An 18,014-nucleotide genomic window follows, 5' to 3' on the forward strand; every position below is an offset into this window, starting at 1 on the left:
TGGATGCACTGAAGAATTACTGTTTGGGGGCGGGGAGGGGGAAGAACCCTGTTATTTCTGTTTCTAAAGTAGGCCTCAGCCGCTCACAAAATCTGTAACCTTCTCCCATCATATAATGGGAAAATTAACGTTATCAAGGAGGAGTCCACATTTCCCTTGGGTTCTTGATTTGGAATGTTTATAAGGACTATGTCTTTTTCTAAAATTACGCTTCTTTCTGAAAACATCTATCATTCTGGCTTTACAGTGGTCATGCTAACTGAAACCAGGTCATGAAGCATCTTTATTACTTGCTTTTTTTGTTAAACTGGCACTGTGAGTTTTCAGTTGCTCTCTGCCTTGCAGCCAGATTCTCAAAGCGTTAATCCAGCAGCAGGGGAAGGGAAAGGTTGGCAGAGAGAGATTTATGGTACCACATACGCTGCCAGAAAAGCTGTGACAAAGAGGAGTAGCTGAACTACTCTGAATATGAATTTTTTTAAAATATCAACTTGATGATGAACTTGCATATACACATGAATTCTATTTTTAAAAAGTTACTCTTTGGGTTGTGGAATAGCTGATGTTGGCACATACCCGTTCTGTTACCCTTGCTATGGAGAGCCCTAAWGTCTGGCACAAAAGTAGAGTTAACAGGTGGGAGTCAATGATACCATAACCCGCTGAATCTGGTACACTGTGTCTGTCGGAGCCCTTTGGCTCCATACACGAAGCCACTGGGGTGTGGAATTATGTGGTTGCCAGTAGAGTGAATTCTCCTTTAATCCTATGCTGGGCTTGAGAGAATGACACACTCTCTCTTTTTTTTTCTTTTTCTCCCTCTAAATTTTTATGATCAATCTGCTGTGGCATGAAGCAAAATGTCATTTGTGAGAAGCTGCATGCAAATGTATTACTCTAGGCTTTGGGGTTGGTTTCCTCATAGGGCTGTTCTGGTACAGAGCCAATACAGGCAAGCAAAAAAGAAGTGTTCTTTACAGTGACCTGGAGGAGCTGACAGAGCGGTCACTCCTAACATTTGCAGCTGTTGCCAAAGTGGGGGGAGGCTGATCAATACAGGGGGCAGAGCCACTGCCCAAAAGGACCTAGAGAGGCCCTGCAGGAACCTTACGACATTTGGTAGGTASAAGAGCAAAGCCTCACGCCTGGGTGGGAAGAGCYCCCGCAGCAGGACGGAGGGGCTGACAGCCAGGAGCRGCTCTGCAGAAAAGGCCCCAGGGGTGGTGGCAGCGAGCGCGGCAGGAGCCAGCAGCCTGCCYGTGGCAAGGAAGGTCGCAGCATCCACAGCAAGCAGACSGAGGGAAGGGGTYATCTCCCCTCCTCAGCACTTGTTGGACCACATCTAGATACTGTGTTGGGTTTTGGGCCCCCCAGTACAGGAAARAYGTKMATAAYCTGGAGTGAGGTCAGCAGAGGGCCATTGGGGTGGTTGGATACTGGAGCACTTGCCCTGTGAGGAGAGGCTGAGGAATCTGGGTTTGTTCAGCCTGGAGAAGAGASACAACTTCAGGGGGACMTAACAGCAGCCRCTCCAGTGCCTATGAGGAAGTTATCAAGGGCCAGACTCTTCACAGYGGTGCACGGTGYGAGGATGAGAGGCAAAGGGCATAGGTTGAAATTAAAGGTTCAGATGGGGTACGAGGAAACCCTTTTTTCCTCATGAGGACAGGCAAGCAGTGGAAGAGGTGGYTCCCAGAGGCTGTGCAGTMTGCACCCTTGGAGGTTTTCAAGACCTGACTGGATAAAGCTCTGAGCCACCTGGTGTAACCCCACAGCTGTTTCTGCTTTGAGCAGGAGGTTGGATTAGAGACCTTCCAGTGCCCCTTGCATCCTGAATTGTCCTATGAACCGATCCTATGCTAAAATGTAACTTCTGTCAAGTGTGAAGACATTCAGTGAAAAAAGTAAATACAATACAGCACTATAGGCAGATAATAAATACTGCCAGTGTTGAACGCTTGGCTCAGGGACCACATGATTACCTTATTACAAAATYTATGAAATTACTTATTCATTGCATTACTAGCCCTTGCTTGTTAKGGCTGAATGTTGTTATCATTCAATTCTTGTTTGGTTTAGATTTTGAAATAAGTATAATACAGTTTTCACAAGAAAAGTAACTGATATAAGTGGAAAGGATAGCAGTGGGAGCAAGAAAGTGATTAACTATAGATACAGGTTTACTAAAGAACGACTCTTCCTGTAAAAGTGTAAAATTCTGTTTCTATACCTTGTGTGGAAGGAGTAGCAGTGAAATATATATAAAAACGTGTTGCCTAGTTGCGATTTGACTCAAAGAGGTGCTTAGTGCTACGTATGCTCATTGCATGTCGGGGGAAATTTCTGCTTGAAAGGGTGCGCTTAGCTTGTGCCCGGCATAGTGCGGCCTTCAAACTCTTTAGCTTTAAGAGTTTTATTTTAAACAGGTTTGYCTACTAACAGGTTGTCTAGCGAAGCCTGGAGTTCGGCTCAGGTTGCAGAATCCACCTGCAAACCTGAGGCGATTACCTACGCCGCAGGCTGAGATGCTGCTCATAGTGCTCCTGTGSTACCTCGTTCACTGGGTTCGGAAAAAGCTGGGCTGTAGCCGCTCTGAAAGCCGCTGCGATGCCATGTCATGGCCAAGGTGCTCTGCGGGATCCGCTTCGGAAGGGAGCCTGTTCTTCTGCTCCAGGCACGGCAGTAAATTGAAGAGCATATAGACAGCAGAGAACATATATATTCTGCAAAAAACAGTCCTGCATTTTATAACATTCAACAAACACGTTTTTAAGGTAGCGTTCAGCTACAGTTTGAGAAATTGCCCATTTGAATTACTTTTTCCTTCGGCCTGCACAGCTTAAGCACAAAAGGATGATAAGTTACGTATCGAGAATTCAGGTCAAAGCTGAGGTTAGTGGACGCAGTCAGGAGAGGGATCAGTAACTCAAATTCTGCGACRAGAGTTCACCAAACCAGGCTTCGGGGCGCCGGCTGGTGTCACAGCCTCCGGACATGCCAGCGAGCACGTCGCCAAGCACAGAGTGACTGAAGGCACCAAACTTTCTTCTTTTCCTTTTTTTAAAAGTTTATAAAAGCCTTTCTCTAGTGACAGACAAGTCCCTGAGCTGTTTGGACACCAGAGAGGTGCCCTCTCTCTGTGAGCAGCTGTGATTTTCTGTAAGCATTTCAGCATCTCTGGGCTGGGTCCTCACTCGCTGCTCCACTTACATGTCAGCTGAAGTTCGTCTGCAGCTTTTTTCAGTATGATATATGAAGAAAGAGAAGGAACGTTTCTTTAGCYGAACACGTTGTTTTTCCTGGGCCGAGCTCCTCAGCTGTTTGGTTTTCCTCCGTGCTGAAGGAAGGGAGTTCTTGCAGAGGCTGAAGAGAAGTTTAGCTCTCTTCTTTCACTGATCTGCTAAAAGACATTCGCGTACATCTTAACGAATCTGTTTCCAGCCTTTCACTGTGGATTAATGAGGGATACAGCTTGTACAGAAAATTCTCCAATCTGAATTCCCTGAAGACTGAAGTTAGGAATTAGCCGCCTTTATGCTTGGTGAGTTTTCGGGGACGTCAGCTCGGCTGGACGTGGCGCTCCAGCTCCGAGACCTGCTCCCGGGGAGAGCAGGAGAGCCACAAGCTGCGGGAGCGTTCGCTGCCCCAGCACCAGCCGAGGAGCAGGGGGAGGACCAGAGTCCACCGCTAGGGAAGCTGTGGTCGGCGCCCTCGATGGTTGCCATCAACCTGGAGTTTGGCATGCGTGGGTAAGAGCTGATCTTTGTCCTCCTGAATGAAAACACCACAGTTGCCGTAGAGGTGAGGCTCCGCGTTTTTAGCAGACAGTCTGAACTTGGTCCCTTAGCTATGATGGACTAGCAGCTCCTCAAACAGACCCCTTTAAAGCCTCCTGCTGAAATCCCTGCCCGCGTGGTGCAGGGACAGGGCTGGCATCGTCTGCTCTGCCAGCCCTGGGTCGTTGCAGAAAGGCCGCAGCGACAGGCGAGCTGATGGCCGTTCTTTTTCTCTTCCTTGACAAGCTTCAAAGCAGAATTCTTGTTTTTATTTATGTTATTTCTTCTTGACTGGTTGTGTATGTAGCTGCTTGCTGTGGGCTGGTTTGTTCATATACAGCTAGCTGCTAGTCTTTTTTTTTTATTATTATTATTATTCCTGAGACAATAGAAATAACATTGAAGCATCCACTTGAGAGAATGAATGCTGCCCTCCTCCACCCCCGCCCTCCCCCCCCCAAAAAAACAGGCTTGGGAAATAGGAAAAATAAGCCTAATTCGATCCAGTTGTCCCCCTCAGGCAGTACTTTTCCTCCAGAGCAGTTTAGGATGCTGCCGTGTGTCTGCCCTCTCTTGTTGCATGGTCCAGCTCTTGCCATGCTGGGGCCGACAGTGCGATGGCAGCTGAGAAAAATAACCGTGGGTGACAGAGGAGGGTGCTTGAAACATGGTGAGTTTGAACTCCAATAACAGCCTTCAGGGTACGGAAAGGAAAGTCGCAGAGCATGGTGAGAAAAGTGGCTGAGATACAGTAACTCTGAAGTTGCTAAACTGAAGTAACCGTGATACAGAGCAGGTTTTAGGGATTGAGGGGGGCAGTTTGGTAAACAGTAAATGCCACCGCTTGCAATCAGTGGTGGTGGGGGGGGGGGAGAGAAATGCCTTTACCGTGCATGAAAGCTGYGCAGAGCCCCGGCGTCGTGGTGGCGCGGCGCCTCGCGGGTCTCCTGCTGCCACCTGCACGCCGCTGCCCCTCGTCTGCTGCGCCCGCGCGTGCTGCCCTGCTGCTGGGCCCGAGGGATGGGCGCCACGAAAGCCAGCTCAGCGCTTAACCGGGCAGAGTTTCCCAGCCGCGCGGCGACCCACGTTGCGCGTTTCCCTCCCCTCCTCCCCCCGGGGAGTGCGGCGAGAGGTGGCTGAGATGCCCTAACTCCAAGGCTGCTAAATCAAAGCAAAATGATGCATGGATCTCCGAGGATGGCGGAGGGGGGGGGGGACACGACGACAGCAGCTTCAGGTTTGTGTTCCCTGGGTGCTGACCAACCTCCTCCTCCCAGCCCGGCCCCGCCGGAGTCGCACGGTGCAAGCTGCGGTGCCCAACTTCCGGGGCGCAGGGTAGCACCAGGCCCCCTCTTCCCTTCCGGCCACGTTTTTGAAGGAAACAAGCCCCAGCCCGCTGCCACCCATGCTGCAAGCCGGGCCTGCCCGAGACGGCCGTACGCTCCCGCCGCGGCTAGCGGCCTGCGTGGCTCGGGGGCAGTGAAAATCCGCCCAAATGGAGACACACAAACAGAAAAAAGCCCAGTAACAAAGTTAGGACTGTGTTTCGCGCCCTTCAACAGTCTCAGCAATGAGAAGGAGCAGAATCTGGTCGGTTCGAGCACGCGGCCCTTCCGCTTTTGTGTAACACCGGCGGCTTCCAGGGGCCTCGGCGCAGGCAGCTGCCTGCACCTGCGCGCTGCAGCGAGCTGCTTCAGGACAAACCGYTTCTTGGGCATCAGCGTTATCTGCATCATGAATTATGAGGAATAAATAGCCCAAGGAGAGCCGTTACCTTCCGCACTTTCTGCAGATGACCAGGAAGGATGTTAAAAGGCAAATGCCTATGCTCGTAAAGGAAGTCTCCCCCCTCCCCCCCCCCAAAAAAAACCCTGCCCCTTCTCACTGACCGGAGGCTGCAGCTTGCCCCGGCTCGAAATATCTGCAACTGCTAAAGCTACTCAAAGGAGAAAGAAGGAGGGGGGAGGGAAAAACAAAAAAACCCAAAAAACCTAGACCAAAAGCGGAGGAGGAGGAGAAGGAGGCCTGTGATATGAAAGCAGCTGGGGAGCAGGCGCGGGCATGCTGCAGCCCTGGAGCCGGGCGCAYGGTGCCCCAGGGCTGCGGGASGGCTGGGACCTTCAGTTACAAGCATCTGCTACAGCATCAGTCACAGGGATGGAAGGTAATAAAATACACAGGCACGGGAATGATTTTTTTCTTTTTAAGGAATTTTTTTTAAGAAACTGCATACATCAGAGACAAACAATAATTTAAATACCATGCAGTTTCAGTATGTACAAAAACTAGGACATAGAGATCCAGTTTAATTTCTTTCTAGTTATTTACATAGTTTTCATACAGCCATAATCTGTTAAATTACAATACTGGAAGAGCACATGATTGACAGTCACCACACTCACTCCTATACAAAGACAAACTATATACATATACTTGGATATCAACTGGAAAATGCAACTGGTGCTGGARTACCTGGGACACATGGGAAAGCAGGTCATCTGCCCATCACCTCCTCTTTCTTTGCAGAAGTTGTTCCAAGCTTGAGCAGACTGAACACCTGGAAAAAAAATCATTTGTCCTCCCCCCTCCCCTTTGCTTTCCTGATTTTTACTAGCCTAGTCATCTCCCATGGCTATTTATACAAAGTGGTTTTTATTTGCAGGCACATTAGGGAGTCCCTGTTCACATATGACTTTGGGTCTCCATCTCACCCGGTTTTCTGTGAGTGCAAGCCTTCACTGGGTRGTGGAAGTGCTTTCACTCTGTTGGTTTATAGTGTTTCCACTGTACAGATGGCACTGTAGAAATAATGAATGGTGAGTTTGGTGACTGGTCAYGGTGCTGAAAAAGTGCTGGGGTTACATGTAAGCCTTGGGCTGAAATATGTTCCTGTAATGAACTTACTACCCAGTTTCAATGACCATAAAGTGGTTAAAAAAAAAAAAGGCTATTTATTATATTCTTCTTTTTCCCCTTCCTTCTCTTCTTCTTCCTTCCTAGAGCATGGACTAGAAATTGCCTCAATGCAAAAGCCGGCTTGAGCCCTGTCCCAAAGAACATGCAACCTAAAATGTTTTTTTGACTTGCAAGTGCATAACCAATGGGGGTTGGGATGGGAAAAGGCCACGGCGCTGACCTTCCACTARTCCTAAGTATGTCACCAGGTCCCTGTCACCCTCTCCTGGCAAAACTGTAGGTGGGAGGGAGATGCCATCATCATGTTACCCTTGATGTCACTTTTTGCAGCCAAGCAAAATGTTCTACACTTGCTTTTTCAAGCTCACAAAAACAGATTAAAAACCAAAGACTAGTGGTTCCCCAGTCTGCWCTCAGCTTCCCATGAATGCCCAAAGGAGCTGAGTATGGGTATGCAAACTGGGGACACACAGCAGTGGTCAGGCACTGAAACGTTGTTACATCTCCAAAGAACACCTTGCCAAGGCATAACTTTGCAAAATACCCAAGCCCACTGAAGCTATAACTAAGCGAAGTGCCAGTTCTGCTCTGCAATGCTTGCCACAGCATTGAACGCTTTATATGGCTTCTTGCCCCCCTCCCCGTCCTCCTTTTCAGTGGCAAACTTGCAGGGCAGGGGCTTATTTAGGCTACCAGTCTAGCAGGTGCAGGCACCTCCAGGACCCATGCCACAAGGGAAAAGTGACGCTGGCCACGAGCCCCCAGTGGCATCAGTACTCACGATGGGCTGACAACAGCAGCCTGCTCCTTCTACCTCGTGTTTCTTCACATTAATCACAACCCCCAAATCTCCCTTGTTCCTCCCACCAGCTTCCTGCRCCCTGCAATTTCTGTCTCTCTGGTTCCTTCAGCCTCACTCCCTGTCACACCGAACTGCCAGGGCTAGTGATGCCGGGGCCTCCCGGAAGCCATGCCGGGGACGCGAGGGCTGGCTGGGACGCGAGGGCTGGCTGCTGCTTAGCGCAGCAATGCCGCGGAGCCCCTTCCTAGCGCGCAGTGCGTGTGGTCAGAAGTCAAGAGCTTTATTTTCCCTTTTTAAAGCTGTAATGCAGTCTTGGTATGTGTGCAGGCATATGTGAATGCATTTAAAAACACAAACCCCAGGCTTACAGGAAAACAACCCCCAAAACAGTGTATTCCTAGCTAAGAAGTGCTCTGTCTTTGTTGCACGAAGCTGAAAACATTTCACATTAAAGGCTTCCTCTGCTGATGAACTAGTATCTAAAGCAGTTGTGAGCTGGTGATACAGGGATGCTTATCCRGAAATCATTACCTGGTCTCGGAAGAATAGCATATCAGAGGCACCAGAAACCAGCTGGTTTTTACTCTCCTTTGTAGCATCTTCCATTCTACAACAGCCAAGTGTTGTTTAATAGCTAATACTCCACAGTGCTGCGTGGATGGCCACAGTTGAGCATGAATTGCTTCYGCTCGTCTCTGATGGAGTGCAAATCTGCAAGGTATTGAGTACTGCTAAGCCTAAATGGAGTCAGCAAGCCTCACTTCCCATGCCATTTAGGCAAGCTGAATGTGACAGCAACTCCATGGGCTACCCACAAGTCCTTTTGCTTTACTCCCACAAGCAGAGGAATGAGACCGAGGCCTGAGAAGGGGCAGAAGTGCTTGGCACTACGTAGAACTGGCCACAAAATTCTCACTTGTGAGAGGCCTCCTGGCCTGCAATCGGTAAAGGACAACTTTCGCATGGCATCGGGGAGGTAGAGAGGGAGCACAGAAGAGTGGATAGTTACATGGAAGACAGTGAGAAAGGAAAAAATAATAAAATAATAACAGAAGTAACAATACTGTAGTAAAAAACTTTGGCCTCTCTGTTCAAATTTTCGAAGTAAAATAGCTATTGTGGAAGAAAAAAGATATCCTGAAGTCATAATCTCGAATTTCTTACAGTAATGTTGCTACAGTGCTTTGGACCATTGATCCAAAACATGGCATAATAGTTTCTTGTAAGAGCTGGAAAGGAATCCTAGACAACATTTGCTGGAGCTTGCTGGCATTATACTGGTTAAGGACTTGATTCTGGAAGGCGCTGGCCTAAGTTCAGAAAAGCACTTGTATGTGTTCAGCTTCAGTTAAGCCTGTGAGATGCTGTTGAATTTGGTGAGACTATTTACATGCTTACTTAGTGTTAAGCACACACTTAAGTTGGCAGGTAAATCAGGCTCAGAGTGACCAGCTCTCTGAGCCGTACTTGGTCAGTTTGTGTGTTAAACTACTGTAATAAAAATAAATTAAAACCAAAACAGAACACCCCTGGATTTCTGTCCTTATGCCTCAGCTGTAGACACCAATGTCAAGTCTCACCATCCATGACAATGCAGCAGACTCCTTTTGCTAAGCCAGAAAACAACTTGTCACGCAGGAAATGAGAAAAAGCACCTTTTTCTCAGTGCGGGTTTAGGGTCAGTTCTTTACACACCTGATACAGAGAGGATGAATATCCCTAATTGAGCCCCAGTTCCGCAAGTCACATATCCCTCTGTAAAGCGGGTGGGAATCCAAGCTTGTCTAACTGCGGGATGTGCGTCGGCTCTCATACAATCACGAGGCTTGGGCGTAAGACAAACTACGAGCTGAGTGAATGCCATGCAGTGACCATGAAGAGATGGTTTTGCTTGTTGTCAACATTCCTGCCACTTACTGCTAATGGGTTCATAACTGGAGTTAGAAAATTATATTTGAAAGAGATGAAAAATAAACAGTTGCTAGAACTGAATCAGCCTTCAGTAAGGAGTCCTGTTCTTTTAAGGTAATACCTCTTACTTCTTGGAAGCCAAACAGTGCCCAAGAACTGGCCATAAGCTTCTCCAGGGAAAGCAAATGCCTTTCTAGTCAGATGACGTTCACAGATGGGCTGGTCCGTAGGGTAGTTCTCCACCGTCCTCATAAGGTGCTCACGGACTGAAAGGAGTGTTTGGTATAAGTGCTTAGCGTCATAGCTGCAGGTCCGTCGGAGACTTCACCCAGGCCAGTGATTCCCTGAACACCATCTCAGGGCTCTCTAGAGTGGATGACAGAGGCTTGTCAGGATGAGGGTGCCTGAAGATGAAATGGATGCACCACCAGCTGGGCTTGAATATGTATGGCAAATCCACATGCCAGGAAAGTCTTATACATAGATGCCAAGTCTTCGCATGATTCCCACCAGGGGTATTTTCTGTTAGTGAAGCTTGAACCAGCAGGTCTGATGATGCTGCAGTACCCATCACATGTAAATACAATTTTCTTTCTTTTTTTTTTAATATTTATTTGTTACTCTTTTTTAAAAAGGCAGTTCAGAAGATTTACATTGTACATAACAGGGAAGTGAATAATACCAGCACTTATGGTTCCTTTTAGTAATGTTTTGAAGATGGCATAGTAGTCAGGTAGAGTTGAACTGCTACGGTCTATGAAACCTAAAAGACCAGAANGAGAGAGCACAAAATTATGAGAAAGAGAGAACATCCTCATGTGCATGTTGTATATAAAAAGACTACAAAACTAATTGCTACAGTGCTACAGTGACAAAATTGGGCAGCTAGATTCCTGCAGTACTGATAACAGTCCTGTAGGCACTGKGGACCCAGAATAGACATTCAAACTTCCTCAGTCCTTGCCGGACTCATAGCTCAGAGTCATTAGCAGTTTGCACCAAAATCTGCTGAAGACACTAAGAAGCTGCGRATCCACCTTATCAGACCCCTGTGAGAGTTATTTCAGGTTAGCTATTGCTTTTTCAGACCACACCACGCCAGATTCCAGGATAACTGTGTGGTTTGGATAAATCTTTTTTGCTCCTCAGCTAGAAAATTTTACAAGCAGTTCAAATATGATTATTCCTTAACATCTGAGTGTAAAGATACATGYAGGGCTCCCCTACTGCCTCCCTTTCTGCATGTACACCAGGTGTCAGGAGGCCCGCCTGTGTCAGTGGTGCGTAMGTGTTTTTTAAGCTTTGATTTTTCACTTCATCATGAATTAATTAATCCATCCCACTAGTAAAGCAACWCTCACTTTCTTTGCTCAGCTCGTGTCACTGCCTAATGACATGAATAGCTCATTACCTTGCTAATGATTTTATAATGGTGATTTATCTAAGTTTGTTAAAGGAAATTGCTCAATTTTATTTAAATGTGATTTGTTCAAGTGACTGTTTCCTGAGGCCACTTGTCTAACCARTAAGTCCTGCTGAACTTTAGACAAACCTTTATTCCAATTTCTATTATAATGGTCACAGCTCTGGGTACTCCTGGCCAAGACCTGAGTGAGTCAAAGCTACTTGACGGCTTTCAAACAGAAAGTGAGTGAGCTTCAAAGGGCGACTGCTCACCCCAACACTGAAAGAGAAACAAAATACTGCCCACAGAGCTACAAAAGCCAAACAGCTGGACAGACCTCCTAAAACTAAAGCAGTCTTTATTTTTGTGGGATGCTAAGTGTCTCACGGAAGCCAAAGAACCTCAGCTCCTTCTAGCAAAACACCTTCAAAACAGCCTAACACCATTCCTATGTTAGTCAGTGATACTCCCCCACTGGAGGATGGGCTTCGTGAATCAAATACCCTTCAACATTTCAGCCACTGGGGTCAATAGATCAAGACTCACGCAAACCTAAAGCTATGTAGTTCACTGCACACCCTAAAGCTTCGTCCAGACTTCATGGCTCAAAGGCAGCTTGCTTGACTCTAGCAACACTTTGCTACTGCAAACTSCAATGAAAACATCCTAGCACATGACAGGAAGTAGAAGGGATATCATTTCTGCAGGGGAATGTATGCATAATACATGCAGTTAATGCAATTATTAATTTATATACATAAAAGTCCCCTAATACAAATTTAATTTTGCCTTAAGCTTTTCTGTATTTTTCTTAAAAGTATTAGCTTCATTTTTTATGAGTACGTATCTGATGACTGTATAAATGCAAGGGCAATGCCAGTTTCCACAGATCCACCACATCTTACTCTCTTTAGTCTTGAATACCTAAAATTGTTTTTAATGTATAACAATGACCGTAAACTAATGTTGATTTGCAAAGGTCTGACTTCAGCTGAAGTGCCAAGAATTTAGCTCATCTCAGACTTAAAGCCAGAGCAGACTCAGCACAGACTGTGCTAGGGGAAGTGTCCTGACCTCCCAGGGAGCTCAGACCCCATGCTGTCAGAAAGAACAGTTGTTACTGTGGGGTCTGGGATAATTCAGACTTTACTTTTTTAAATAAAAATGCCTGAGAGTATAAAAGATAGTGTCTCTCTTTACACATTGCTGATTTTACTGTTTCACCACTGCATTGCCTATGGCAAGACTTGGAGTACCGGGCTGAGTAATCTATGCACAGCAAGTGCGTAGCATGAAATAGCTGTACATTCAGCATGATTTCATTTGCCCTCTCTCTGCAGTACAGTTACACCTTGCTGTGGACTTGCTCTAGAAAGGGAGTTTTCTGTGTCCTTCCCATCTTCAGACACCAAAAATATTTATTGCAACTATGCAACTAGAACTTGACATTCAAAAAAAAAAAAAAAAAAAAAAAAAAAGAAAGAAAAGAAAGAAAGAAGAGGTTGCACTTTCCTAAAGAGATGACACATGCCTGCACGCAGCCATGTAATGGCAGCATGAGCTTGTCTGTGAGCTTTTTTTACAGCCTGTAATTCTAAATGTTGTCTAGACCTGGTAGTGTGCTCACTGGGTGTTTGAGAAATGCTGCTGGGATTTTTTGGAAAACAACAGTATTCATTGCTTGTCTTAAAAAAATTAATCTCAACTTACCTTGTAAGATGCCTACTTAATTCATGAACTTCCATTTCCGTGCTTTTAAATTCATTAAGCTCTTTTCGAATGGCTGCCTGCAAAGGACAAGTAAACTCATAAATGTATAAATGAGCAAGATCAAAGTAGGTTCACTTTGTTCTCTAAACAGTATATTAAAAGTGAAGAAATCTTACATAACATTATCAGAGAAAGAGAAAAGCATATAAAAGGCTTTAAAATGTGAAAAAGAAAAGMGATAAACATGTTCCAAATCACATAAAGGGAAGAGACAAATGCTTCACTGGAATACATCAATTTGAAAATATATTGTAGACAATACAGAAAACTCAATTTTGGCTTATTATGTAAACACTTTCATGTACAAAATTCAAATTAGCATATGTATGAGGGAAAAAAATGCAATTGAGTTTCTTGAACAGTGCCTTCTGTTTCAAAGCTGGACTGTGAGTAAATGTGGTCTGGATCTCATCAAAGTCTCATATTTGTGATGCCTCCCACCTTTATGTGAATTTCCTAGGGTGAAATGATCTAAAATAAACCAGGCTGCCTCGCCAGCTCGTTGACCATGGAATGAATCATAGAATGAAAAGCCTGGAAGGGACCTCTGCAGGTCATCTAGTCCAACCCTCAGCATGGCCCATACGGGGACTGAACCCATGACCTTGGCATTAGCAGCACCATGCTCTAACCAACTGAGCGAAACCTGCCCCCCTAGAGGGAGGTCTGGCTCCCCTGCCCTTCCCTGTGCCTCTGGCTGTGCTCCTCTGCCTCTCTTCCTTCTGGCTCATTTGTGCTATTTGCTGAACTGCTTCAGCTCCAGCAGAAAATTAGCCACAGGTGGTTATATTTAGCACCAACAGGATAGCCRGTTACCTACAGTCTTTGCAGAGGGTGACTTAGAGGGACTCGACTGCTTGCTGCAGAGGGTGCTGAGCAGAACTGGCCCAAGGCCAAGTTAGCCTGACTTTTTTTGAGTACTGTGAAACTTGTAGCTTGCAAGTTGGCCTCACAGTGGATGTACCACAAGCCCAAGCAAGGTTGCTGCTGTGGCCGAATGCTCCTGAAGGTCCAAGGTGTGTGCCGCTCTCTTTCCATGTGACCCTGAGAACTGGAAGTGGCCTCTCCACTCAGCATCACTTGTGTCAGTCAGGAATTTGTCTCTATTAAGGAAATCTAAACTACTATAAAGAGCATTTTGTTACTTATGTAACAGCCACTGATCCAATCACCAACTACCATGACAAGCCCCATGTGATAGATTTTGAATGCGAGCTGTASAAAAGGCCTTTTCGTTTCTATACAACCTTGTTTTTTTAATTTACTTTAGAAACATCCGTCAGCCTCTGCTTCCATCTACCAGTGTAGAGAGTTGGTTATGCAGCAGCTCAGGGGCCTACCTTCAGCAGACAATTTGCTGCTTAAGTGGCTGTGAAGGAGGCCACACAGGCTGCTGACTCTCGCAGGACCTGCAATCTACTGCCCCCCAGCATCTCTGATCTCTTCGTGAGGTTTAATGCACCCTTTTTATTTCCCTAACAGGCAAATTTGGTAAAGATGAAGTGAGATTGAACCCAATTCCCTACATCCAGCACACGGAGCAAGATTTACCGACAAACAGGAAAGCCCATTACTAAAATCAGTTTTTGCAATAATTCTAGTCTATGCTGACCAATGAAGACAGTTACTGAATCACAGCTTTGGAATAAAATAATCTTTCATAGGGTGTTGCAGCTTGTTGATTCCAGTTTGTCTGACTATGTTTCCTAACAGTGGATACAGTGATGGGGAAAAGCAGGTGATCTGAACAGCACAAATCASAATATTGCCACATGACCTCAGCCTGAAAAAAGATGTATCTGCTTCCTTACGCATGTAAGAAGCATTAATATTAGAATGTCAAACTGTATTTTCTTCTGCTTTACTGAGACAAGGTTCATTTGGAGAACTTCAAGCCTTTTGCTTTGTGAATTGTCCRTGCATATGTATTATRAAAAAGTAAAGATAACTTCAAAAGTAYTTTTCACAGAATCACAGAATCAGTAAGGTTGGAAGGGACCTCTGGAGATCATCTAGTCMAACCACCTTGCTCAAGCAGRATCACCTAGAGCATGTTAGRCAGGGTTGCATCCAGGYGGGTTTTGAATATCKCCAGAGAAGGAGACTCCACAACCTCTCTGAGCAACCTGTTCCAGTGCTCTGTCCAGTGCTCTTCCTTAATACTGAATTCTTTACTAGGCTACTTTTAATAACRGCACTTAACACTTCTCCTTTTCACAGACTCAGGATGAAGAAGAACCTCTTTGGACAGGAAATATTCCACTTTCCCAGCTAAGGTCTCTCCCTATATTTCATCCTAGACAGAGATCTCTCAAAGACCACAGAACTACTCCTCCCTCACCTACCAAATTGGATAATGTAACTGATAGATTGGTTAGGTCACTTGACTAAGATCATGTCCAACACAGTGAGGTAAAATGGGAATTTAACCCAATACATTATGCTCTGGGGATAGTCCAGAAGGTTTTGCTTTTTTTCAGATCAGTTTACATCACTTTAACTTATCCAAAAGCTAAGCTGAAAAAGGCCTCTGTCAAGGAGAAAATCAGTGATTTCAAAACTGTAGAAGTGCACTGGTTAAATTTTACAAGTAAAACTGGCCACCCTTTCCTCTGTAGATAAAACCAAGAACACACAAACGAGTGGCATGATCAGGACTCCTGCTTATTTCTCTATCAGATGTGATTCCCTTCGCTGCATGAGGTGCATAGCAAAGAAATATTCAGRTCTTGAATGCAGGAACCTGAAAGTCTTTAAAATCACATGGGCAGTGAAAGGCGACTGTAAAGCACTTATCAGACTCACAGTCCTGTTGTCATATGAGATGCTGTAAAAAATTTAAAGATTTCCATCTTTTTATGTGGTGACTGTCACCTCTCTGCTGGCGGYATGACATGTTGCACATACAAAAAGTGATACCCAGCCTGGCAAAAAGGCAAAACAGAACATGCTTGAACTATCAGTAAAGTCTTTTTCCTGAGGTACCATTAAGCCTCCTAGGATGTGACTGATATTATTATTGGGCAGAGATTTAACCTCCTTGCCACCAAYGCCCATGCCACAGACACCACTTGGTGAGAGAACAGGAGGTCCCACTAATGCTCAAAAGACAGGGCACTTGATACCAAGGATGCAGCTTGTATCCACCTACAGAGCTCATGAGATTTCATTTTAATGGTTAAAATACTTTGTGGAAAAAGGCTGATATCCTGAGTGGGGGATGACCCTCTGAGTCATCGTGCCCCTCTCTGAGTGAGGGTTGAACCCTCCTGTCTTAATACTATGAAGAAGTTAGCTAGCTTCAGGGGAATGGAGGTACTTTTGCAATCTTCTGCAAGCTACTTTGAAATCTACTTACTTTGTCGGCGGCTGTGAGTCGTGTCCAGGGTTTGTCCGCCCGCCTGTCATAGTCTTGTGCGTCTGCGACTTCCACGTAGTCACTGAAGCGAATGAGGATCTTTCTCTCACGTAGCTCTTCTACTGTGGGCCTTTGACTCAGCTGAGAGTTTGCAAAAGGAGTGGAAAAGGACATCAGAACTTCATTTTTAATTCACACAGTGCTGACTGAGGATTTATTTTATCACAACCTTCAACATAATAATAAGAGGGCTCAGACATTCCCAGTACCATTGAGTTTTATGACCTTCCACAGCCTTGCTATGTGGCTGATAACCTGCTGTTTGCTAYAGCACCTTGTATATCATCCCACCTTGCTGCCAGAGCAGCAGATTACTGCTTGGGAAGTGGCTGCGGCTGGAGACCTCAACTCCAAGCTGTGGTTGATAATCCCTCGCAGAATTTAAATGCAACGCAAGGAAGTGCACAGATATCCCAGGAAGAGACATGGACCACAACACAACTTAAAACTACCTAYGCAGGCTGTATTCCCCCCATCTTGAGCTGCCGTGTGTGTTTTAGAGCTGCCTGTGAAGGAAAAGGCAAAGGAACTGAGCACATCCTGTTCTGAATTAGGTGCAAAGGGTGAAAAACATTTCTTACCATTCTGATAATCTGCAGACTTGTCCTTACCTCCAGAAAAGGCAGGCAGGATGATGACTATTGCTTATTGAGCTTTTTGCTATATGCTGCAGCTCAATTTTATGTCAGAGCATATTTGCTTTTTAACAGTTTACATTGCATATTACAAGCCAAAAAACAAAAAACAAAAAMCACCAAATCTTCAAGGGTGGATTGTATCACATCAAGAAAATATGTTCATTGTTCAAAAGCATTTCTTCCAAATTCCATAGCAGAATAGGGAGCCACAGTTAAAAATCTCCTCTCAAATTAGAAACAGTAGTGACCTATCAGTCCACGTACTGTACAGCCAGTTACATAGCTAAGGACAGACATTGGCTTTTGGAGATCTCATGACTGTTTCTGAAGAAGGTACTATACATATGTGTGCATGTGGATATATGTTAGTGGCAAAAGTTTGTGCTAATCCTGCATTAGAGTGGAATATTTACAATCCTGATACATCTGGAAAAATACTCTTTTCCCACTAACAATTAACCAGCCACCATATCATGCTATTCCTACTCATTAGAAAAAGCAGAATGCGTGTTAAGTGTCAACATGTGAAATGTGTCAATGTTACAGGTGTGTTTTGCAATACTTCACTCTTGTGAATAGTGAAAGAYCTCAACATTTCATAAAATGCTTAAGACTTTCTGCAAAAGTATTTAGGCTCTCTGATCCTGAAGAACAATTCTACCTTCCTCTCAAATCAAGTATCTTGGTTCCCTGCATTTATTCTCCCAGGGGAGAATTAAGATTCAAAATAGCCAGGATGCTAAGCATAGGATGACAAATTAGCTAAGCCACAGGAAAGAGAAATGCATCCTTGAAATCCCACCTTTTCCCAGTATTTGGGTGCTGGTTCAGGAAGGTTCCCCCTCCCCATCCTGCATCTGGATTTAAATCCCTATGTGATTGTTCCTGGCATGGATGGTTGCCTCTCTCTTCTCTTTTAAAAAATGTGATTGTCCTAGAGGCAGCAGCGGGGCTGCTTTCCTTCTACTGWAAGTCCTGAGCACTCACTCACAAAGTGATTCTAGCATCTCATGTGAAAAGAGAGTCTGCAAGGCTGCACTAATCCCAGGCTATGAGCTGTTCGAGAGGCTAAGGATCACCCTCCACCACTCTGGGCTGCAGCTGTGCCGTTGTGCACATACAGAAGACAGAAATCATGGAGAGAAAGTCTAACCAGGAGCGCAGCTCTACAGCCCTTGCCTAGGACAGCAGTCAAGTCTCAGCTCTACAGTTCTTGTGCTGTCTCCAGTGACAATTTAAGATAAATTGCATTTAACAGAGGAAAAACTCCTGGTTGGTTTGAAAAAGAACAATGTAGAAACTTTTGAATATTTTTGTGGGAAGCAAAATGTATACACAGATGTAAGTTTTTTTGAAGTCTTTCTTTTCTTCTCCCCCT

General features: G+C 45.3%; 1 protein-coding gene across 1 annotated transcript in view; it reads right to left on the reverse strand.

Moving 5' to 3' along the window:
• Nucleotides 1–6,062: 6,062 nt before the first annotated feature.
• The window catches only part of PHACTR1 (phosphatase and actin regulator 1), a 152,416-nt gene continuing 140,464 nt past the window's right edge, over nucleotides 6,063–18,014 (reverse strand). Inside the window, exons 11-13 of the mRNA XM_085299907.1 lie at nucleotides 15,939–16,079; nucleotides 12,521–12,597; nucleotides 6,063–10,168 (exon numbers count right to left, since the gene is read on the reverse strand). Coding sequence (XP_085156033.1) covers nucleotides 10,153–10,168; nucleotides 12,521–12,597; nucleotides 15,939–16,079 — 234 coding nt within the window. The 3' untranslated portion in view covers nucleotides 6,063–10,152. The remainder of the gene's footprint in view (nucleotides 10,169–12,520; nucleotides 12,598–15,938; nucleotides 16,080–18,014) is intronic.

This window comes from Rhea americana, unplaced genomic scaffold, assembly GCF_003343005.1.
Source record: "Rhea americana isolate MKP2758 unplaced genomic scaffold, rheAme1 scaffold_156, whole genome shotgun sequence".
Classification (NCBI taxonomy): domain Eukaryota; kingdom Metazoa; phylum Chordata; class Aves; order Rheiformes; family Rheidae; genus Rhea; species Rhea americana.